The 18,261-nt window shown below is 43.1% G+C and overlaps 1 protein-coding gene across 7 annotated transcripts in view; it reads left to right on the forward strand.

Moving 5' to 3' along the window:
- The first annotated feature begins 13,458 nt into the window (after window positions 1–13,458).
- Window positions 13,459–18,261, forward strand: part of COMMD10 (COMM domain containing 10) — a 161,136-nt gene continuing 156,333 nt past the window's right edge. For all 7 annotated transcript variants that reach the window (XM_031448857.2, XM_031448861.2, XM_031448859.2 and 4 more), the window contains exons 1-2: window positions 13,459–13,533; window positions 14,914–15,004. In XM_031448857.2, coding sequence (XP_031304717.2) covers window positions 13,493–13,533; window positions 14,914–15,004 — 132 coding nt within the window. In that variant the 5' untranslated portion in view covers window positions 13,459–13,492. The remainder of the gene's footprint in view (window positions 13,534–14,913; window positions 15,005–18,261) is intronic.

Genomic DNA, 18,261 nt, shown 5'->3' on the forward strand with positions numbered 1-18,261 from the left:
GCCCTCCGGCCCGCCCGGGCCTTCTCTGCGTTTAAGCCAACCTCCTCCTCTTGGGGGAGTTTTAGGGCTTGGGGAAAATGTTAAAACAACAACAACAACAACAACAACAACAAACAGACATCCTTAAAACTCGCTTTCTCCGAAGCCGTAGCGCGGTGTGCGATGCGCGGCCACCCTCTGACCTTCCGGCTGTGACTCCTCACAGCCCTTGCCCTGTAACCCGGGGGATCAGCAGCCGATGGACGGCAGCGCAGCACCTCCATCTCTCCTCGGCTCTCAGAATAAAAAGTCCTCTCCTCTTTGCTGGTACCTTAGGAAGTGTAGCTGGAGGATTTTCAGCATTCTGCAGCTGGGAGCTTACCTTGACACAGAACACAGAATCGTGAATTTTTAATGTCTAGTTACACCCCTAGAATCTCACACAGCCTCAGTTCTAAATCAGAATTGCTATTTGAATTAAGAAAAACCTCAGAACCTTGGGACTTGGTACTGTATACCCACAGTCTCATTTTCTATTAATATTTTAATAATATTGAAATTTGGTATTACTTGGTGATATTTTTATTAAAAATTTGTACTTGTAAAATGGAAAAATTAGGACTTGAATATCCTTTTTTAATTGAAGTATAGTCAGTTTACATTGTGTTAATTCCTGGTGTACAATATAGTGATTCAGATATATATATACACACACATTCCTTTTCATATTCTTTTTCACTGTAGGTTATTACAAGGTGTTGAATATAATTCCCTGTGCTGTACAGTAGGACCTTGCTATTTATCTATTTTATATATAGTAGTTAGGACTTGAATATTTTAAAAGCCAGTGATTTACTTTTTTTTAAATTTCAGGATGAGTATTTCAGGTTTTTTTTTTTTTAAAAGGAGGAAACTTAAGTTATGATATAAAACCATGTTGTTATATGTTTGCTAACTGAGTGTATTGATACACAGTTGACTAGATACATGATGTGGTTTTCTCAATCCTCTTATACTGTAGGAGGTTTATAGAAAACCACCCAGAAGTCCTGTTTTATTGTAGCTTCGGTGTCCCACGTCCAGGGTTTCTGATTCATTAGGTCTGGGGTGGCGCTCAAGAATTTGCATTTCCCAGGGGGTGTTGTTGCTGCTGGTGTGGAGACTTGAAAGGTCATCATTTCACTTACGACTACACAGTCCCGGGTGCCAGGGAAGGTTCCTGATAATTCTAGACTTGTTACTTGACAGTATGTTTTGGGACTGAAGTAACAAAAATCCTGCAAGTCATCCTACAGTATTCCTGTATGTGTAGCAAGAGAACTGACTGTTTTGCACAGAATTTACTGGGTTTTCCAGACTCGACTTTGAGCTACGTGCTTCCAATTCACTGCCTTTCACCATCACAGCCCTGTGAGCAGGATACGAAATCACAGCACCCAGGTCAGATCCTCTGAAATACGCACCAGGAATGTGCAGCCCTGAGACCAGGCAAAAGGAATGGGCTCCTTTTTTGGTTTCTATTACGTTTTGCTTTGAGAATAACTGTTATTTTGTAAATGACTGACCAAATGAGTTGTTTCATTACTTATTTATTTTAGAATCATATAATTGTAAAGTTGAAAAAGAAATCTTACAGGTTGTCTAACTAGTGAATTAGTCAGTAAATAGTAAACAACAGGCTGCTTTGTGCCAGGGACAGGGGAGGGGGCTGTGAGCAAAACCCTGCTGGTCCCTGTCTTCAGGGGGTTTTGTTTATACACTAAAAACAGACTTGTTGTTGTTTAGTTTTGTTTTTTTAATGAGGAAATTGAGACCTAATGAGATCAAATGACTTGGTTAAGGACACACAGAAGCACTGACATTCTTGGTGTTTTGAACCCTAAGACGAGGTCGGTTTTCTTCCCGTGGCACCAAGTATGTTCCTCATTGACCTGATTGTGAAACTTGTCTAGGTGCTTTTAATAATCTGCATTCCTGAGCCCCGTCCCAAACTTGAGGAATCAGAACCTCTAAGGTGAGGTGTGGGAAGCCATACTTTTAAACAAGCACCCCAGGTAGGCCTCCATAATCAGGTAAACTTGAGAACACTGCCTTATAGTTGTCTTATTTTCATATGAAAAAATAATCAGACAAATTAATGCTAAAGTGTCTTTCCCTTTTGTTGCCTCTTGTCCTAGAGTCTTAAAACATTAGACGAGAAAATCTGGTTTAAAATGATCTGGTTTTAAAAGCGTTGGCAAATTACATCAGTAACTTTTCCAGGTAAAGCAAAAAAATATAATAAAGTTAAAAATTGTGTATTTATTAAGCAGACACCTCATACTGCTTTGCTGGAAGCCTAGCAAAACCTCTGACAAAGTTTTTTTTTAAAGATCAGTTTATTTCATCTTGATCTAATGCCAATTCAGTGCCCTTTTTTAAAAGCCTCCTGATTATTGCAAAAATAAATTCATGTGAATTGTCAGAAACTTATTTTGCAAATGTCTAATGTTATCACAAAGTAAACATAGCTCTTTAGTTTGAAGTAAATTCAGATTAATAAGGAATATAGCTGTACTATCTGATTATATTAACTAAGGAAATCGTTCTGTCAGTGTAATAGGATTTTTTTTCTCCTTCCTGGCTATCTTGCAATGCTGACAGTGTGTCTTCATGAATAAATGTAGAAATTGTCAGGAAAGCTATTTCACAGAAGGTCATTCAAATAAAAGCTGTTATTTCCTGAAGGATTTAAACATGTCACCCTGTACTTATTTACGCAAGGATTTACACGTGGAATGCCAAGTCATGTCAATTTGCAGAATACTTTATCTGAGTCTAGTTTGTAAGAGAAAGAGTATGCAAACAGCGTCTGGGACAATCCTTCTGCACCTCCAGCCCCACTCCCCAGCACAGTATCCTAAATCCATTACAGGTATGAATCTTGGGATGCTAATTCACAGAAGAATCATGTACGCTCTCCTTTATATATTTATTTGCTTTTCCTGGAAAGTGAGCAATGCCAACTTGGGTGTGTTATGGCTACCACAGATTGTAGTTCTAAAATACTCAGAAACGTAAATGCTTATGTGAGCAAGGCTGCAGTGTTTGGCCATGCAGGCTGTTGGCTGCACACATCCTTTCATGTGGATGACACTGCCAAGGATGCCCCCGGGAGCAAGCAAAGTGGCCCTGTGAGCAGGTGCCATCGATGTGTGGATTCCTGATTGTCTAGTATTATTGACACTTAGCAATTGCTAGGCACTGAGTGCTTTACGTTAGCTTATGTCTTGTATAAAGTAATTAAAAGAAAATGCCTACGTCTTGCTTTTTTCCCTTTTACTGTTTCTTTTCCCTTCATTCTCTGTAGTGTCTGAAACGGCAGAATACATTTTTCAGGTTACTTCGGACAGTGGGCCATACATATCATGTAGCCTTAGCAGTGTTCATACTTTGTTTCTTTTTCATAACCTATATTTTAATCCTAGATTTAGAATATTCTTTTTCATATTCACCAATTTCCTAAAGTTCTGCTTTTTCCATAGTATTTTTCTTCACTGTATGGAAGGGAAACAACCTTCTTACCATCACTATCCATTTCTAACAAGCAGTTTATTTTGTGTTTATAGTTTGTAGTTTCAGCCAAATTTCCCCCCTCACTTTGTATGGTTCTTTTTAAATTGGCCAATGCTTAGGTCAGATATAATAAATTCCAAACGATCAGGGCTTGAGTTTGTTTTTCCTCTGAGAGTGAATTCAGTAGTCCTGAATGCTTAGCAGATACACTACTTAGTGACCATTTATTCATTCATTTATTCATCAGGTACCTCCTATTTGCCAGATACTTTACTATGTGACAAGGATACAATGGGTAAGAAAAAACTAATTTTTTTTAAACCTGAGCTATATGAAATAGAAGGAAAATCCAGGCCACTTACCAGCGCATCATTCCTTGTGTCCAAGTTCCCTATGAAGTCTGCCTTCCCCTCGCTATTTTTCAGAGCCATCTTGTGTTTGTTTTATTTATCATGTTTTGCCTATTAACCTGTACATACTGAGAGAAATAGGAAAAAGTACGTGTAACCCATCTTTGTGGAAGTGGAAGTCCCTGGTTGGGCTTTGATAGCGGGGTGATGCCAGTCTCACAGGAATGGGGGCTACTAGCTCTTTTTTTTTCTTTTTTTCTTCTCTGGAAGGCTTTGTTTCAGATGACTTTTGGTTCCCAAATATTTCTTAAATATTTGCTAGAACCTAAACAGTGAAGGCATTTGGGCCTGAGGTTGGTTTGTTGGTTGGTTGGTTTTTATAGGAAGGTGTTTAATAATACATGGATTTGTAAAAATAGTTCTGTTATGTTTTATGCTATTCTAATGTCAATTTTGGAAAGTTGTATTTTTCTAGGAGTTATCCATTGATTATAAATTTTCCAATTTGTTAACATAAAGATGTTCAAAATAAACTCTTATTGTCATTTTTAACTACAAAGTATTTCCCCCAGATTTTAGTTATAGACTATTTAAAGGATAGTGTCCTTTCAAGAAATGCCTTCCCTAAGTATGTCATAGCTGGATTCTCTTGTTTATAAACAGCATACCCTAACTAATGCAGGGATCATGCAGAAAACAGAAAGACACAAGTATTTAGGGGCAGCAAATTTTTTCAAACAAAACTTCCACAAGAAATGTGTCCCTTCTCTTTTCCCAAGTTACACCTGAGGCCTGACTTAAGAGGTCTGAGCCAGAGGCCCTCCTGCTTTTGGTCAGCACACCTGTAACCAATACGCTCCCTGAAACAGGAGGTATTAAGTGCCGATAAAACTCACAGGATGTTTGCACCGAAATAGAATACAGATTACCTAGCTTTGGGGAGTTGCTACAAACTGGCCTCAGAGAGAAAAGGGGAAGGGGGCGCGGGAGGGAGGACTGGGGGGTATGCTGCTCCTCTGAACTGCTGGACATTCAGAATCCCTTTCTAGCTTTGAAATTTTCCCTAATGTACTTGGCATCAGAGTAGCATTAAGTTATATGATTTATATGATTTTTGCATATATTCTTGGAAGATGAGCTTCGTTTGCATTTTACAATTCTTAATGCACTTTCCTAAAAGCTTTGTAAGAAAAGAAAGTTATATGCATGGTTTTGGCTCCCTCTGCTGGCCATTCATATGTACTTTAAGTTTTACATAGAGAACAAAACCAAGACGTCATTGAAACAGATTTGGGTTTTTTCCCCGCCAAAGTTTATTTCAATTTTTCAATTTAATGCTTCCAAATTTGACAGCCTTTAAAGTTTGGCAAATACATTTTTATTCTGGCACTTTTTTTTTGCTTTAAGATCATAACTGAAAACAAAGGATACATTTAGCACAAAGTTTAGGAAGTACTTCAGATAAAATGTGTGACTCCCTCTGTGTCTTTCTCAAGCTGTCTGCGAGGAAGGTACCCAGTTATGCAGACTCATGTTGTTGCCTGTTCCCATTGCAATGCCTCCAGTGGTCCGAAAGCTCCTCAGCCGGTCCCCACGGCAGCCATTTAAACTTTTAAACTCGTCACCTCTTTTTTTTTTTAGTTGAAATACAGTCAGTTACAATGTGTCAGTTTCTGGTGTACAGCATCATGTCTCAGTCATGCATATACATACGTATATTTGTTTTCATATTCTTTTTCCTTAAAGGTTCTTACAAGATATTGAATATAGCCTCTCCATCTTCTCAGCAATGTTTCCTCTTTCTTAGAAAGAAGTCATCCAACACAGATAACTTTGACATTACCTCCCCTGCCCCAAATCTTCATAAAAATCTCTATCCCTTTGTTGCCTCAATTCCTCTCAGTTCAGTGAAACAAGTTTCTCTCCTGTCAAAGACCCGTCTACTGGAGTGACCTCGATCCCATTTTCCCTGATTCTTCAGAAGCCCCACTGTATTAATTGTTATTATTTCTCCTCCTTCTATCCCATATCTTTGAATTCTTAGTCTTTATTGGCTTTTCATGATCAGCATGTAGGCAAGTTTATGGTAGCTAAGACTTTTCAGCTGCAAACAGTTTGGGCTAATTTAAGCCAAAAAAGAGCCTACCACGAGCAAGGAAACGTACAAGAGCCCACCTGGGGCAGGACAGGTGTCCGGGCAGCTCTGTGGAGCTGGGGAGCAATGCACAGTGGACAGTGTCCTCTGGACCAGTTGTCAGGAGCTCAGCTGAGCTGGGAGAAGGTGCTGAGTTGTCAGGTGGCCCAGCAGCTGATGAAAGAAAGAGCCAAAAAGGAAAGAGTTAAGCCTTTAGCCCCTGCGATCATATAGTGTAAGCAAGAGTCTAAAGCCAGACAGCATGACTCACCTGTTCCCCTTTCCCCACGGTGGAGGGTCAGGTGGATCATCGTGGGGCTCATCTTCCTGTCTGTCAACCAGCGCTGCACAAAAGAGCTCCTGCAGTTGTATGGACCCTCGGATGGGGGCAGGGTGAGTGGGTGAGGGCTGGGGGGTGGACGAGGACTGGGTATTGAGTCCGAATGGGGAAAGATGTCTTCAAGATTCCCTTCTCCCGAGAGGGCGACCTCAGTGGAGGTCTGCCCGAGGCCTCGGATAGAGAGACCAAGGGTAGAAGGCACCAGGCTAGGGGTGCAGTGCCGTGAAGCACCCGGGTCAGAGGCCTGAGCCCTGGACCGCAGCCCCCCTCGGAGACTGCAGTGCGCTGGCTGTGCCCCAGAGCGGGGAGGGCGGCCTCCCCATGAGGCCTCCAGGAGAGCTCTTGTAATTGCCTGGATCAGGCCTGAAAAGTCACACACAGATTTTGTGAACCCGGAGCTGGACTCATCATTACAAGGGTGAATCAGCTTTAACCATCGATTTGTCCTGGTGTCAGTCACCCACGTTCTAAAGTCCCTGCGGAAAGTGTTGAATGGTCTTATGGGACGTCAGAACCCACCCACTTGAGCAGTCCAAGACAGCAGAGTGGGAGACGGGGATTGGCTCTAGTAAAATCAGGGGCTGTTGCAAAAAATGTGGAATAGAAGTGAGCAGGTCGGCTCAACACCCACACATCACCCACGCTCAAGTCGCTCCCTCCTTAGGAAAACCAAAGCAAAACCTACTGTAGGAAAGGTCCCCCTTTGACCCCATGTCTACTGACCCTTCCCCTTATCTGAACAGCCAAGTGTCTAGAAATAATACCCAACACTCACTGTGTCCTTTTCTCTGTCATTTATTCTGTTCTCAACTCACTGTGATCTAGCATCGGCTACCCAACCCTCCAGTCAGCCCAAACTGCCCTTCCCAGATCCGCAAGGACTGACAGCATCATGGCTGAAGCTCAAGGGACCTTTGCATCTTCTTTTTGTTTGATCTCCTCTTGGTATTTGACTCTGCTGGCCACACTCTGCTTTTTGAAACTGTCTCCACCCTTGTTTTGGACCCCTCCTTCCTCGCTGACTTTTTTTCCCAGTCTCTTTAGTGGCTTTTTTGTTATTGTTTCATTGCAAAGGTTCTGTCTTCACCCACTCGCACGCTCCTCGTTAGAGTCGGAGGTTCTCTCAGCAGCGCAGTGGTTTGGAGCGCTGGTCTTGAGTGAGCACGTGAGGTTCACATCCCGGCTCTTCCCAACACTCACTGAGCCACTGCGGGAAGCCACTCGGATTCTCATTGTGAGTTTCCGTATCTTATCCCTTTTTTTTTTCTCAATAATTCAATTTGCAGTTATGTTGAGCCTGTTTGTCTCAGTGTATTCATGCATCAGTTAGGAAATGATGTGCTTTTGGTCCTCAGTTTCTTTCTTTGGTTTTGCCATGCCTTTTACATCTAACTTTGTTGTTTCATCAAGTTGTCTTTGAGCTCTTGTTCCACTGAATTTATTTTCTTTTAAGTTCTATCTTGAGCATTCACCTGGCATTTTCCTCTGTGTCTTAGGTTATGTTTTATTCCAGATTGAGCTTTTCGTCTGCTTCTTGTATGCTGTCTACCTCTCTGTCAAGTATTTTTCCGTAGGATGGGTGTGCAGTTGCCCTGCCCTTCCTCCTCACCCATGTTCAGCGTGGACAGCTCTGCTCAGACCTCTGCTGTCTCTGCTGTGGCGCCCAATCTCCTTAGCTCCTTTGTCTGTTACCGTGAGATCTGTTTTCCCTTCCAGGATGCCAGCTAGATTGCTCAGAATTGCATTCTACCTACTTTTTCTCTTCTTTTTTACAAAAGCTTAAGGAGCAGCTGGGGCTGAGGGGAGCATTTGTTGGTGGATTTAATTTAATTTTCACTTTCTCAACTCTGAGATTTCCTTAACTGTCCTGTGTCTGGATTCACTCCCCTTGGTGGGGTACGTCCAGTCTCTGAGGGGGGCCACCCCAGGCTTCAGGTCAGCCCTACATTCATTGTGGGGCCCCAGGCCCTCTGATCCCTCCTGAGCCCTGGTTGTTCACCTTCCTATTTCCCTAGTTGGTTCCTGGGGAAGGACGGGGTGCCCGGGGGTTTCAGCCAGTGTTAACACTGAGGCGGGGAGGTTGAGGAAAGGCTAGTTTCACTGTGGCTCTGATGGAACCTTTTCCACTGGCTTTTTGCCTCGGGATATCTTTTCTTATTTCCTCTTCCGATTTCCAGCTCTGCATTCATCATTTGGGATATTAGATCTAGCTTTGTGGGGTGTTTTGCATTAGTGCTCTACTTTTCCCCTCCCCCAAAGGCACCAAAAGACCGACTCCTGGCGTTTCCTCCACCTCCCACGGAGGCCGGCATCTGCCTTCACAGACCTGTATTCTCCAGGATGTCCCGCGACTTCCCCTTGGCTGACTAGTCCCCTCCCTTCCTGCTCCCCCCGCAAACTGGGGGTGTAAGGAGAACTCTCCAGGCTTGGTGGACACTGTCTTTCCCTAGCACTGTTCCGGCAGTTTGGGGCTCACCTTTGGGACCCAGCTTAGCTGAGGCAGACACTCTTTCTGTTCTTGGCTTTTCCAAGCGTGTGATTACACGATGCTACTTCCCATGTTTGTTTGCTGTCAACGGGTGGGTTTCCTTTTCTGTTGCCTCTTTGTGGTGTTTACTATTTTTATTTCCTTTACTAGTCATGGGGTAAAAGGGAACCTGGAATTGCACCTCTGTGGGCATGTCTCTGTGGGAAGCACCATCTAATTCTTTTCCAACGATGCTCACCGGTGAAAATTACTGAAGAAACCACCCGATCTTTCACGCATCCTATGCGTAAATGTCAGTTCTGTTAATGGCACAGGCCTTTGAGAGGTTGAAGGGAGGAAACTAGATACAAATTAGAATGGAGGGGTGATAATCTGAGATGGTTTTCGACTTTACATTTGACAATACACTACAAAGTATCTAGTCACATATCACAATGTATATTTTTCCTACATTTTAATAAAAGTTTCCCTTGTTACCCTCCCCCACCCTCCACTCAGTTAAGGGTGAGTGAACATAAATACTGTTTTGAACGGGCAGATGTGGCCTGCAGCCTTCATACTATTCGTTTGTTTGTTTGTTTCCCTAAGCTTTTTGCTTTCTTTCCACATCCCAGCCTTGCATGCAAACACTCAGACAATAGTTTATGTACACGCTTCCTTGTTTCCTAATGTATCTCACATTAAATGGGAACATTTGCTTAACCAACTCATAGATAAAACTATGCGATTTTAAAACTTCATTCCCCTGAGAATCTGGGGAGAAAATGTGGAACGAAAATTGCATGTTCACCATCTAGAAGGGGGTTCTTCAGTTACACCCCAATTGATTCGCTCACACTTATGAGGCAAGCGCCAACTACAGAGCTAAAAAAGGACTAGAAATTGTGACTGAGTCCCAGTGTGCAGGGGGTGGGGGGAGGTGGGAAGCAGGAAAACTGGGCCACGGGCTTCTGCAAGCGGATGTGACACAGCAGTTGGATGTGACTTCTGTGTTTGCTGGTCGTCTGGGGATAGAGGACAGACAGCAGGCGCTCTAGCCCTCTGCCCTCATGTGACACTAGACTCCCTTTGGGAGTTCACCTGAGAAACTCAAGATGAGCAGTGGCACTACAGACATTCACAGTGCGAAGGGCCTGGGACAGATGCTTAGCTAACCTATTGCCAGAAACATCTGGATAGGTAAGAAAGTGACCGTGCCCCTCAATTTGACAATGTGTGGCAAGAGCTGACTTTAGAAGGTCATTTCGGCTTGACTGGGTTCCTGGGGCTCAGATGCTGTTCTCGTGGGTGAGCGGGTGTTACCCTTCCTCCAAAGATAATCATATGCATTTGTGGCTGGAATGTTCAGGAATGGATTTGGGCAAGGTTCCTTGGTGTACCCAGGGTTTACTTAAGCGTTGGAGGAAACTTCTGGGGAAAAAAAAGGTCCAGACCTTGGCTCTGCTTCATTGAGTGTGGAAGATAGAAATCATGCTTGTTGGGAGAGGGAGGGTGCGGATTGAGGCTATTCTGCAGGATACTGCTGTGGCGCTCTCGAGAGGGAACCCGTCAAAAAGGTGGGCTCCAAGCAGGATAAAGCTTACACCTAGTTCCAAGGGCACAGAGGAGGGCTGTCCCCAGCCTCACTCTAACCTCTGCTCTGATAGATTTTGGTAAAACAACTAGGCTTATGTGAATTGAAAAAGTTTCAATAAAGAGCTCAGACACTCAGGGCTCAGGCAACTCATGTTGAGGTTCCACTCAATGAGTAAAACTGTCCCCAAGCTATGTACCTCCCCCGATGTGCTCACCTCACTGCATCCTTGGCTTCAGTGCATTGCGTGACTTTCCCATAAAGTGACTTCTGGGAACTCTGAACTGTTTCCATCGTCTTAAAGCCCCTACTATTTGCTGCTACCCTTGGAGGGACAGGGGTAGAGGAGGAGACATCGGAGGTGGGAGGGGGCTGTGGGCAGGGATTGGGCTGTGGGCTCTCTCCTTCAGCTCCAGGACTCAGTTCTTACTTTGCTCGACTCATGGAAGCTCTGAATATTCCGGTAGCTGCCTAGAGGCACCAGGTGACACACCCCAGGAAAACAGGGGAGGTTTGAGCCATAGGACAACTTTTATCCAATGAAAGACAGCCAATTGGAAAGAGTCTGCAGACAAAATCTTCCCCATTCCCCACAGCCACCTCTTGGCTATTGCAAGATGCAGGAACCTGAAATAGTCTCTCTGAGAAATCAGCCAGGTTTTGAAGCTGTAACCAGCTGGAGAACATGCCACTTTGTATTTGCTTTCCTCCTTCCTCCCTTCCCTTTGCCCTCACTCCTACTTCCTGACAATTACAGCCCCCCAATGAACCCTCAGCATGTAACTCAGGTTGTTTTCTAGAGAACCCAGTCTAACACAGAATATTAAAAAAAAAAAAAAAAAGGTGGATTTAGTAGAAGTTTGCAATAAAGGCAAGGGTATGGAAGAAACTTTGGGGTATTCATGTTTAGTAGCCATAGAGATCAGGGGCAGGAGATCTGGGCTTTGGATCCATCAGAAAGTTGGATTCACAGGTTTAGGGGTTAGGAGTGAAGCGTGGTTAAAGAGGCACACCCCCAGGAGGTACCTCTCCTGCTTTCTAGCAGGTGGCAACAGGTAGACGACAATAAGGACTTTTCCATGGTTATGTATGCCTGCACTCCAGAGACTACAGAAATATTTTGGCTGAGGGTCTCCTTTAAGGGGTGAAATTATTCACTGCATCAAGCTTTTATAGGAACAAGTAGTAAGAAGTGACCACCCCATCAGTGAAAATGAAGAGAAATAGAGTGAGAGCTCTCTGCATCCACGGACACTCTGGCTAAAACCTTGGAAGTCTGTGCTTTGTTCTCTAAGGGAAGGTAGCGTGATTCTTGTACGTATATATCAGCCTGTTTCATTCTCACCTCAGCCCAGGGGAGCAGACATTATTCTCACCTCCATTTTGCAGATCAGGAATAGGAAACTTGGTGAGGGAAAGTGCTTTGCTTCAGGTCACACAGATTCAGGGCTCAAACCACCTGGATGCTCTTTTGCTCAAAAGCCCAGGTATGGTTTTGAAGGAAACTGAGGGAAGAGGTAAACATCACTGGAGATTCAAAATAGTTTTAGCTGGTTAGTGGGCTCTCCTTCAGGCAATGCATCAAGACAAAAGGGAAATGATTCTAATGTTGAGTGGACTGGGGCCCTATTAAAATTGTGCTGGGTAAGGTAATCTGTGTTTGTATCAGAGACCTATAATTTATGTAGATTCACAGACATCTTTTTCAGATACTGTATAAATTGGGAAATGTGTGGAGTGTTGTGGAACCAAATGTATTTGTATGTGTTCAACACACTGTATAATTGACTCAATTATCCATGTGGGGATTATTCACTTTTAACTTGCAATCTGGCTTCTCCTTTCAGTTAGGATGTTTCTGGGCTGCTCTAGGAATGCCAACTAATTTAAATAATAATTTAAGTAAAACATAATTAGGTAGGAAAATTAAGTCTAATCTTTTCTCAGCTCCTGAAGATTCTACAGTTGCAATGTAAGCTCTAATTCATCTTCTATCTTTTCATTCTCCAATGCCAGTTTACTACCAAGGATTTTACTGCTTTCCATAGATTATTGCAATAGTTCCCTATCTGGCTGTCCTGCTTACAACTTTACCATCCAATAATCATTCTGCTGACAGTAATCTTAAAAAAACAAACAAAAATCCCCCCAAAACCTAGCTCTCATCACAAAAACTCCTTTACTTGAAAACATTTAATGGCTCCCCACTTCTCATCAGATTAAGTGCACATGCCACACACTCTATCATATAAAGTCTTAATGCCACCTGCCCCGGGAAGATTCCTGACCCTAACGTCGGAGGCTGTGTCACTGTTTCCAACTCCGAATCCCCTTAATGCACCACATGTTTTTGTCTAAGGAAGACTAACGTTATTCCTGAACCCACGTCGTCTCTCTGCTCTCTTGTGAGATTCTTAATTGAAGTCTCTGCTGCGATTCGTCTCTCCTGCTGTGCAGTAACTAGCTCAGTGCTGGGCCCCAAAGACAGGCACCACGGGTACTTGTCCATCTGAACTGCTGGCAAACCCAGAGGGCCGGAATGTCAGTCTTTTGTATCCCGCATGTCTAGCACAGTGCCTGGCACACAGCAGGCGCTCGGAGAACAGAACTTAACTAATAAATGTCCACGGCACAGGCTCCGCATGGAGCATTGCAGAGCTCCAGGGATGCAGATACAGGGGGCCTGGGGGCTCAGGGCTCCTTCGGAGATCGCTTTCCAGACACTGCAGGCAATGCTTAAACTTTTTCATTTCCCCCAAAGAAAATGTATGTGTATGCATACACATGCCTAAAAACGTTTATACACACACATTGCATACATAATACATAAAAAGTCCACACTCCAGATCCAGGGATGTGCGTACGTATAAGTAAGTTGCTATGAGCACAGCCTTCACTCGGAGCCCCCAGAGCGGCGGGGAGGACGGCTGGGACGCCCCTCGGCCCCTCCAGGCCCGCAGCGCGGGCGCGGGCGCGGCGCGGCTTGGGCCTTCCGGCTTTCCGTCCGCCGCGGCCGCCATTGGCTAGGCTCCCGGCAGCTGACCGGCGGCGGCGGCGCGAGGGACCGCCGAGGATGGCGGCGTCGGCGGTGCTGATCCTGCGGGAGAGCCCCAGGTAGCCCCGGTTGGCACCGGCAGGGCGGGCCCAGGGATGCCCCTGCGGTCTGTCGCCGCGGCCGGGGGGCGGGGCCCGGGTCGGAGGGGCGGGGCCCCAGGGGTGGGCGCGGGGCTACGGGAACGTAAGCGCGGGCCTGCACTGCGGGCGCCTCCGCCGCACCGTGGTTCACGCCCGCGGGCTTACAGTGTGCCTGGCGGCTGAGGTCGGCACGACGGTGTGTGTGGTCGGTGTCACGTTCGCAGAGGGTGGGATCAGAAGTACCCAAGCCGCCTGGGGGAGGAGGGTAGCACTGAAGTCACGTGGAAAGATAGTCCTTTACGTGTTCGGTTCTCTTTCAGTCTTTCTGATGAGAAAGACTCATTGGTGCGGGTTGGTCTTTAATACGTAACATGTGTTACTGTCCCTTTTCAATCAAAGTAGAATAGGCCTCAGGCCAGGGGTTACTGCTGGTTACAGTACCCAGCCAGAATCTGGCCACATTGCTTTTGTTTTCATTTTACTTGTTTTTAGTTCATTTATTTATTTAGTTCATTACTGCTCACGGTAGGTAAAGTCGGCTGTCCATGATGGTGATATAAAATTCTCTTAAAATTACTTAAGTAACAATGACTCTATTTAATGAAAAATAAAGAGTAGCGCAGTTGGTGTGTGGATGCAGAAAAAGTGCGGAAGTGTGTGGGCAAATTATTGAGGTTGGAAAGTAACTTTTTTGTGCCTGAATTGGACAGGAATCATTTTGAAGAAGAGAGTTGTCGTTTTAAAGTTTTTACTTCTTTGATTCCTTGAGTTGTGCCAGCCAGGTCCTTTCCTCACACCCGTGTCCTGGGTAACACACACCGCATCAGTAAACCCTGCCCAGTATGGTGCAGTAGAATTGTTCTTAACCACATAATTTACAGTTGATTATTACGACTGAAGCAGCGTTTTAAAACAACATTGTGCTTAGTGACCGCACTGATATTGTGTGTAGTATTTTTTATTCAATTATCTGCCATGCAGCAAACTTTTCTATTTTTGGTGTAATTGTCACTCCTCCCCCCCACCCCCGTTTTCAGAGTTCCATTTTGAGTTAAGTGGAAACTTAAACACCCACTCCTAAAATAATACCATTCCTCACAGAGTGCAAGCTTCCCCTACTAGTTTGCTTTGCCTAGAAGAAGGAGAAAAATTGCCAAATAGATCTTTTCAACAGAAGTACTTTCCGGAGGCATCTTCTGGAAATGTCCTTTCTTTGCTGGCCGTCTTCTGTTTTTCTTTATTTCACTCAAACTTGACTTACAGCAATTAGAGTTGTTGAAATGAAAACTTACAGACAACTGTATTTACAGTTGCCCTTGGAAACCTCATTTTAAAACTTTCCTTTGTGAATTTATTTAGCATGAAAAAAGCAGTGTCGCTGATAAATGAAATAGATATAGGAAGATTTCCACGACTGCTCACCCGAATTCTTCAGAAACTTCACCTGAAGGTTTGTATGCTTGCATTTTTATAGCTTGTAATATGTTCCTGTGATTCCATGGAAACTGTGTTTCTACTTGAAGAACTTTTTGCAAAGTATCGTTCTCCAGCATGCCCTCGGGAATGCTGGGTCTGGAGAAAATTTGATAATGTCCCATGGTCACAAGATTGGAAAATTCTGTCTTCATTAAAATTAATTGTTTTTATCATGGAACTTTTCAGGGTATATTTTATGGTAGTATTTATAGTAAGGATTTATGGGTGAATATTGTGTGCAAATTTTTCCAAATGTATTTGACTATGGAACTGTTTTATCATAGTATATATTTGGAGACTAAGGGTCTGTGGAATATGCTTTGGGAAAATTCTGATATCATGATTTCATTCTTCCCCTTAAAAATAATTCTGTGGGTTTGTTATCAACCAGTATGCAATTTTTCACTTACTCTTTCTCTTCCACTTTTATTTTAAGGCAGTGGTTATCTTGGACATATTCGTGCTTAATAATTCACTCCTTGGTCACCAATCTTAATTAACTTCATCAGGTTATAAAAATTAAATTCCATTCAACACATGTTTATGGAGAACCCACTAACTGCTCTATCTGGTGCCAAGCATCATCATTAAACGAGAACCCAGACTCTTTCCTCTTCTTTTTCCTGGCCAGAGGCCAGTCCTAGGGCTCTGCCTTTCTGCCCTGAAATATCTCTCAAATCCATGTTTTCTTGATAATCCTGGTTTAGATCCTTATTATCGCTCCTGTGGACTGCAGTTACCTTCAAACTGGTACCTCTGCTTATAGTCGTCTCCCTTTCTGTCACTTCTCCATAATGCTCTTCCATTTATCTTTCCGAATATTTTTTCCTGAAAAAAAAAAAAAAAAAGAGATGGTCATATCTTTACAGTGTTCATAACCATCAGTAAGTTTCCGTTGCTCATGGGAAAAAGTTCATATTCCTTAACATTGTATTATAATGACATTATCATATAGGTACAACCTGTATTCCCCCCACTTTGCAAGTGCTTCAGTCACCCTAGACCATGCTCTTTTACTAGAATGTACCATGAACTTTTTCAGCTGTGTGTCTGTGTATGTGTACTCTTTCCCTTACCTGTAATATCTTCCCTTTTTTGGTGAATAAACTATTCATCTTTCAGGGGCTTTACAGTCCCACTCTCAGCAGTTCGTTCTCTCTTCTGTGCGTCTGAAAGGCTTAGCTCACTCTCACCTGACTTTAGTACTGCATCGTAAGTGTTTGTTTCATGATTACAGGGTCTTTCTCTGACCTTGGCAACGTTACATGTTGTCTTACTCGTGTTCTATTTCCCGTACCTAATACATTGATACTTAGAGTTGGCACTCAGTAGCTCTTCTTGGAGTTCATTTTTCCCTTGCCATGGGAAACACAAAGTGAACGTAGGTTCTCTCAATTCTTGCCTGTAAGGAATTTGTGTTGTATCAGGAGAAACAGAGGGACGAGGATAACAGTAGCAGCTACATTCTGTGGTGTGTGCTGTTCACAGCTCGCTCCCTCTGTGACTGGCGCTGTTCTAATGGCTTTGTAGTAGTAAGTCATCTGGTCCTCACCGCAACCTTAGGGAGTAGATACTGTTGTCATCTGTCCTTATTTTATCCATGAGGAAACCGAGTTAGAGACCAGTTGAGTAATTTGCTGCATAGCTCGCTAGTAAGGCAGCCTAGTTTCAGAGTCCGTCCCTTTGACCTATAACAGTAAACCTCAGGAAAGAGTATGAAACGGTGTATAAATCATTCCAAAAGTGTATGATGTAGACATTCAATACAGACGTTCTTTGTTTCCCTGACTTGGTTGCTGCCTTCTTAAACACATACAAAACGATACAAGACAAAAAATATTTATGTACATCTTTGGTCTTCAGACTGAGGGAGGATGGAATTTCTGCAGGAAACTTGTGCCTGTGCATATATGTTTACAGCATATGCTTTTCAAATATATAGAAGAAATTAACATTCACTTTCCATTTAAAATTTAAGTTTCTTGGACACTTGCTACCTAATTTTATAAACGTGGGTCTTGATTTTCTCCCATTGAGAGGGTAAAAATTAATATATCTCCTTTACTTTCTCTTTAACTCCCAGATATGTGTGAGTTGCTTTTGGTACAGAGTTAAACTGCTGCTGTTCAGAAGCAAATACAGTGACTTAAACTTTTAATACCTATCTGTTCAGGGTCATTGTTGGAGCACAATGTTGAATATCTGTTTGGAACTTCGTTTTATAGCTGGTATTCTCCATTTCCTGTTCTACTCACATATTTTAAGCTCCAACTGATCTTAAGGAGGCACGTCTGATGTGTCAGTGGATGGGGAAGATGAATGTTCCCTTGTCTCCCTTCATGCCGAACCACTTTGTTAATATAATGCCCTTGAAGATCTGGAGAATGTCCCTTTTTTGCCTTTTTTTTTTAATCTCACTTTCTTGTATATGTTAGGGACACTAAAGTTTATTTTTCTGTGTGCTCAGTCACTGTTTTGTCAAAACAGCTCGTTTGGTGTATATGAAAAGAATCAGATTGACAGACTTGGAAGTTAATTGTAAATGTCCTTTGACTTTAATGCACCATGTGATTCAGTGAATATACATAAGAAATACTATTATTATATTCTTCATATTGATAAAATCTGGTACTGTAGGTCATTATTTCAAGAAGATGTATGGTAGCCACAGAAATTCTGGAAATTTAAAATGAAAGACATTGCTCTTGAGCAAATGATGGGCAAATTGGATTCATGCTTTTCTCAGTCATAAAATAGGTAGTAGAGATTGGGAGCTCTGGTGGCTAGCCTCCTCAAACCAAAAATATGCCAGTTTAGAGTCTAATGCTCCTTCAGCTGGGCAGTTGTGTAGTATAGTTGTGTGTCACTCTGAGCTGCCAAGGCAGGGACTCATGGAAGTTCTGAAATTTCTCCAGACAGCTGCTGGGGAGAGGCAGCAACAGGGAAAGTTGGTTTTAGTATGTGTGGATAAAATATTTTCATTCAAAAGCAGTTCTAATAGTGTACGTTTTTCATACTTCGAAAAACCAGTCTTTGGATCAAGGAGATTATTTTGGAATGAAAGAAAGGAGACTCGCCAGAGCTTATAATCAGATGGCTAACATCTTTCTTTCATATATTACTTACAAAAGTTACGTGTATAATTTTTGGAAAATATTAAAATCATTGAAGGGCTTAATTTCCTGCTTTATATATGCTATTGTAATAAGCCATACTTTTGCAGAATTCATT

The sequence above is a fragment of the Camelus dromedarius genome, chromosome 3 (assembly GCF_036321535.1).
Source record: "Camelus dromedarius isolate mCamDro1 chromosome 3, mCamDro1.pat, whole genome shotgun sequence".
NCBI lineage: Eukaryota > Metazoa > Chordata > Mammalia > Artiodactyla > Camelidae > Camelus > Camelus dromedarius.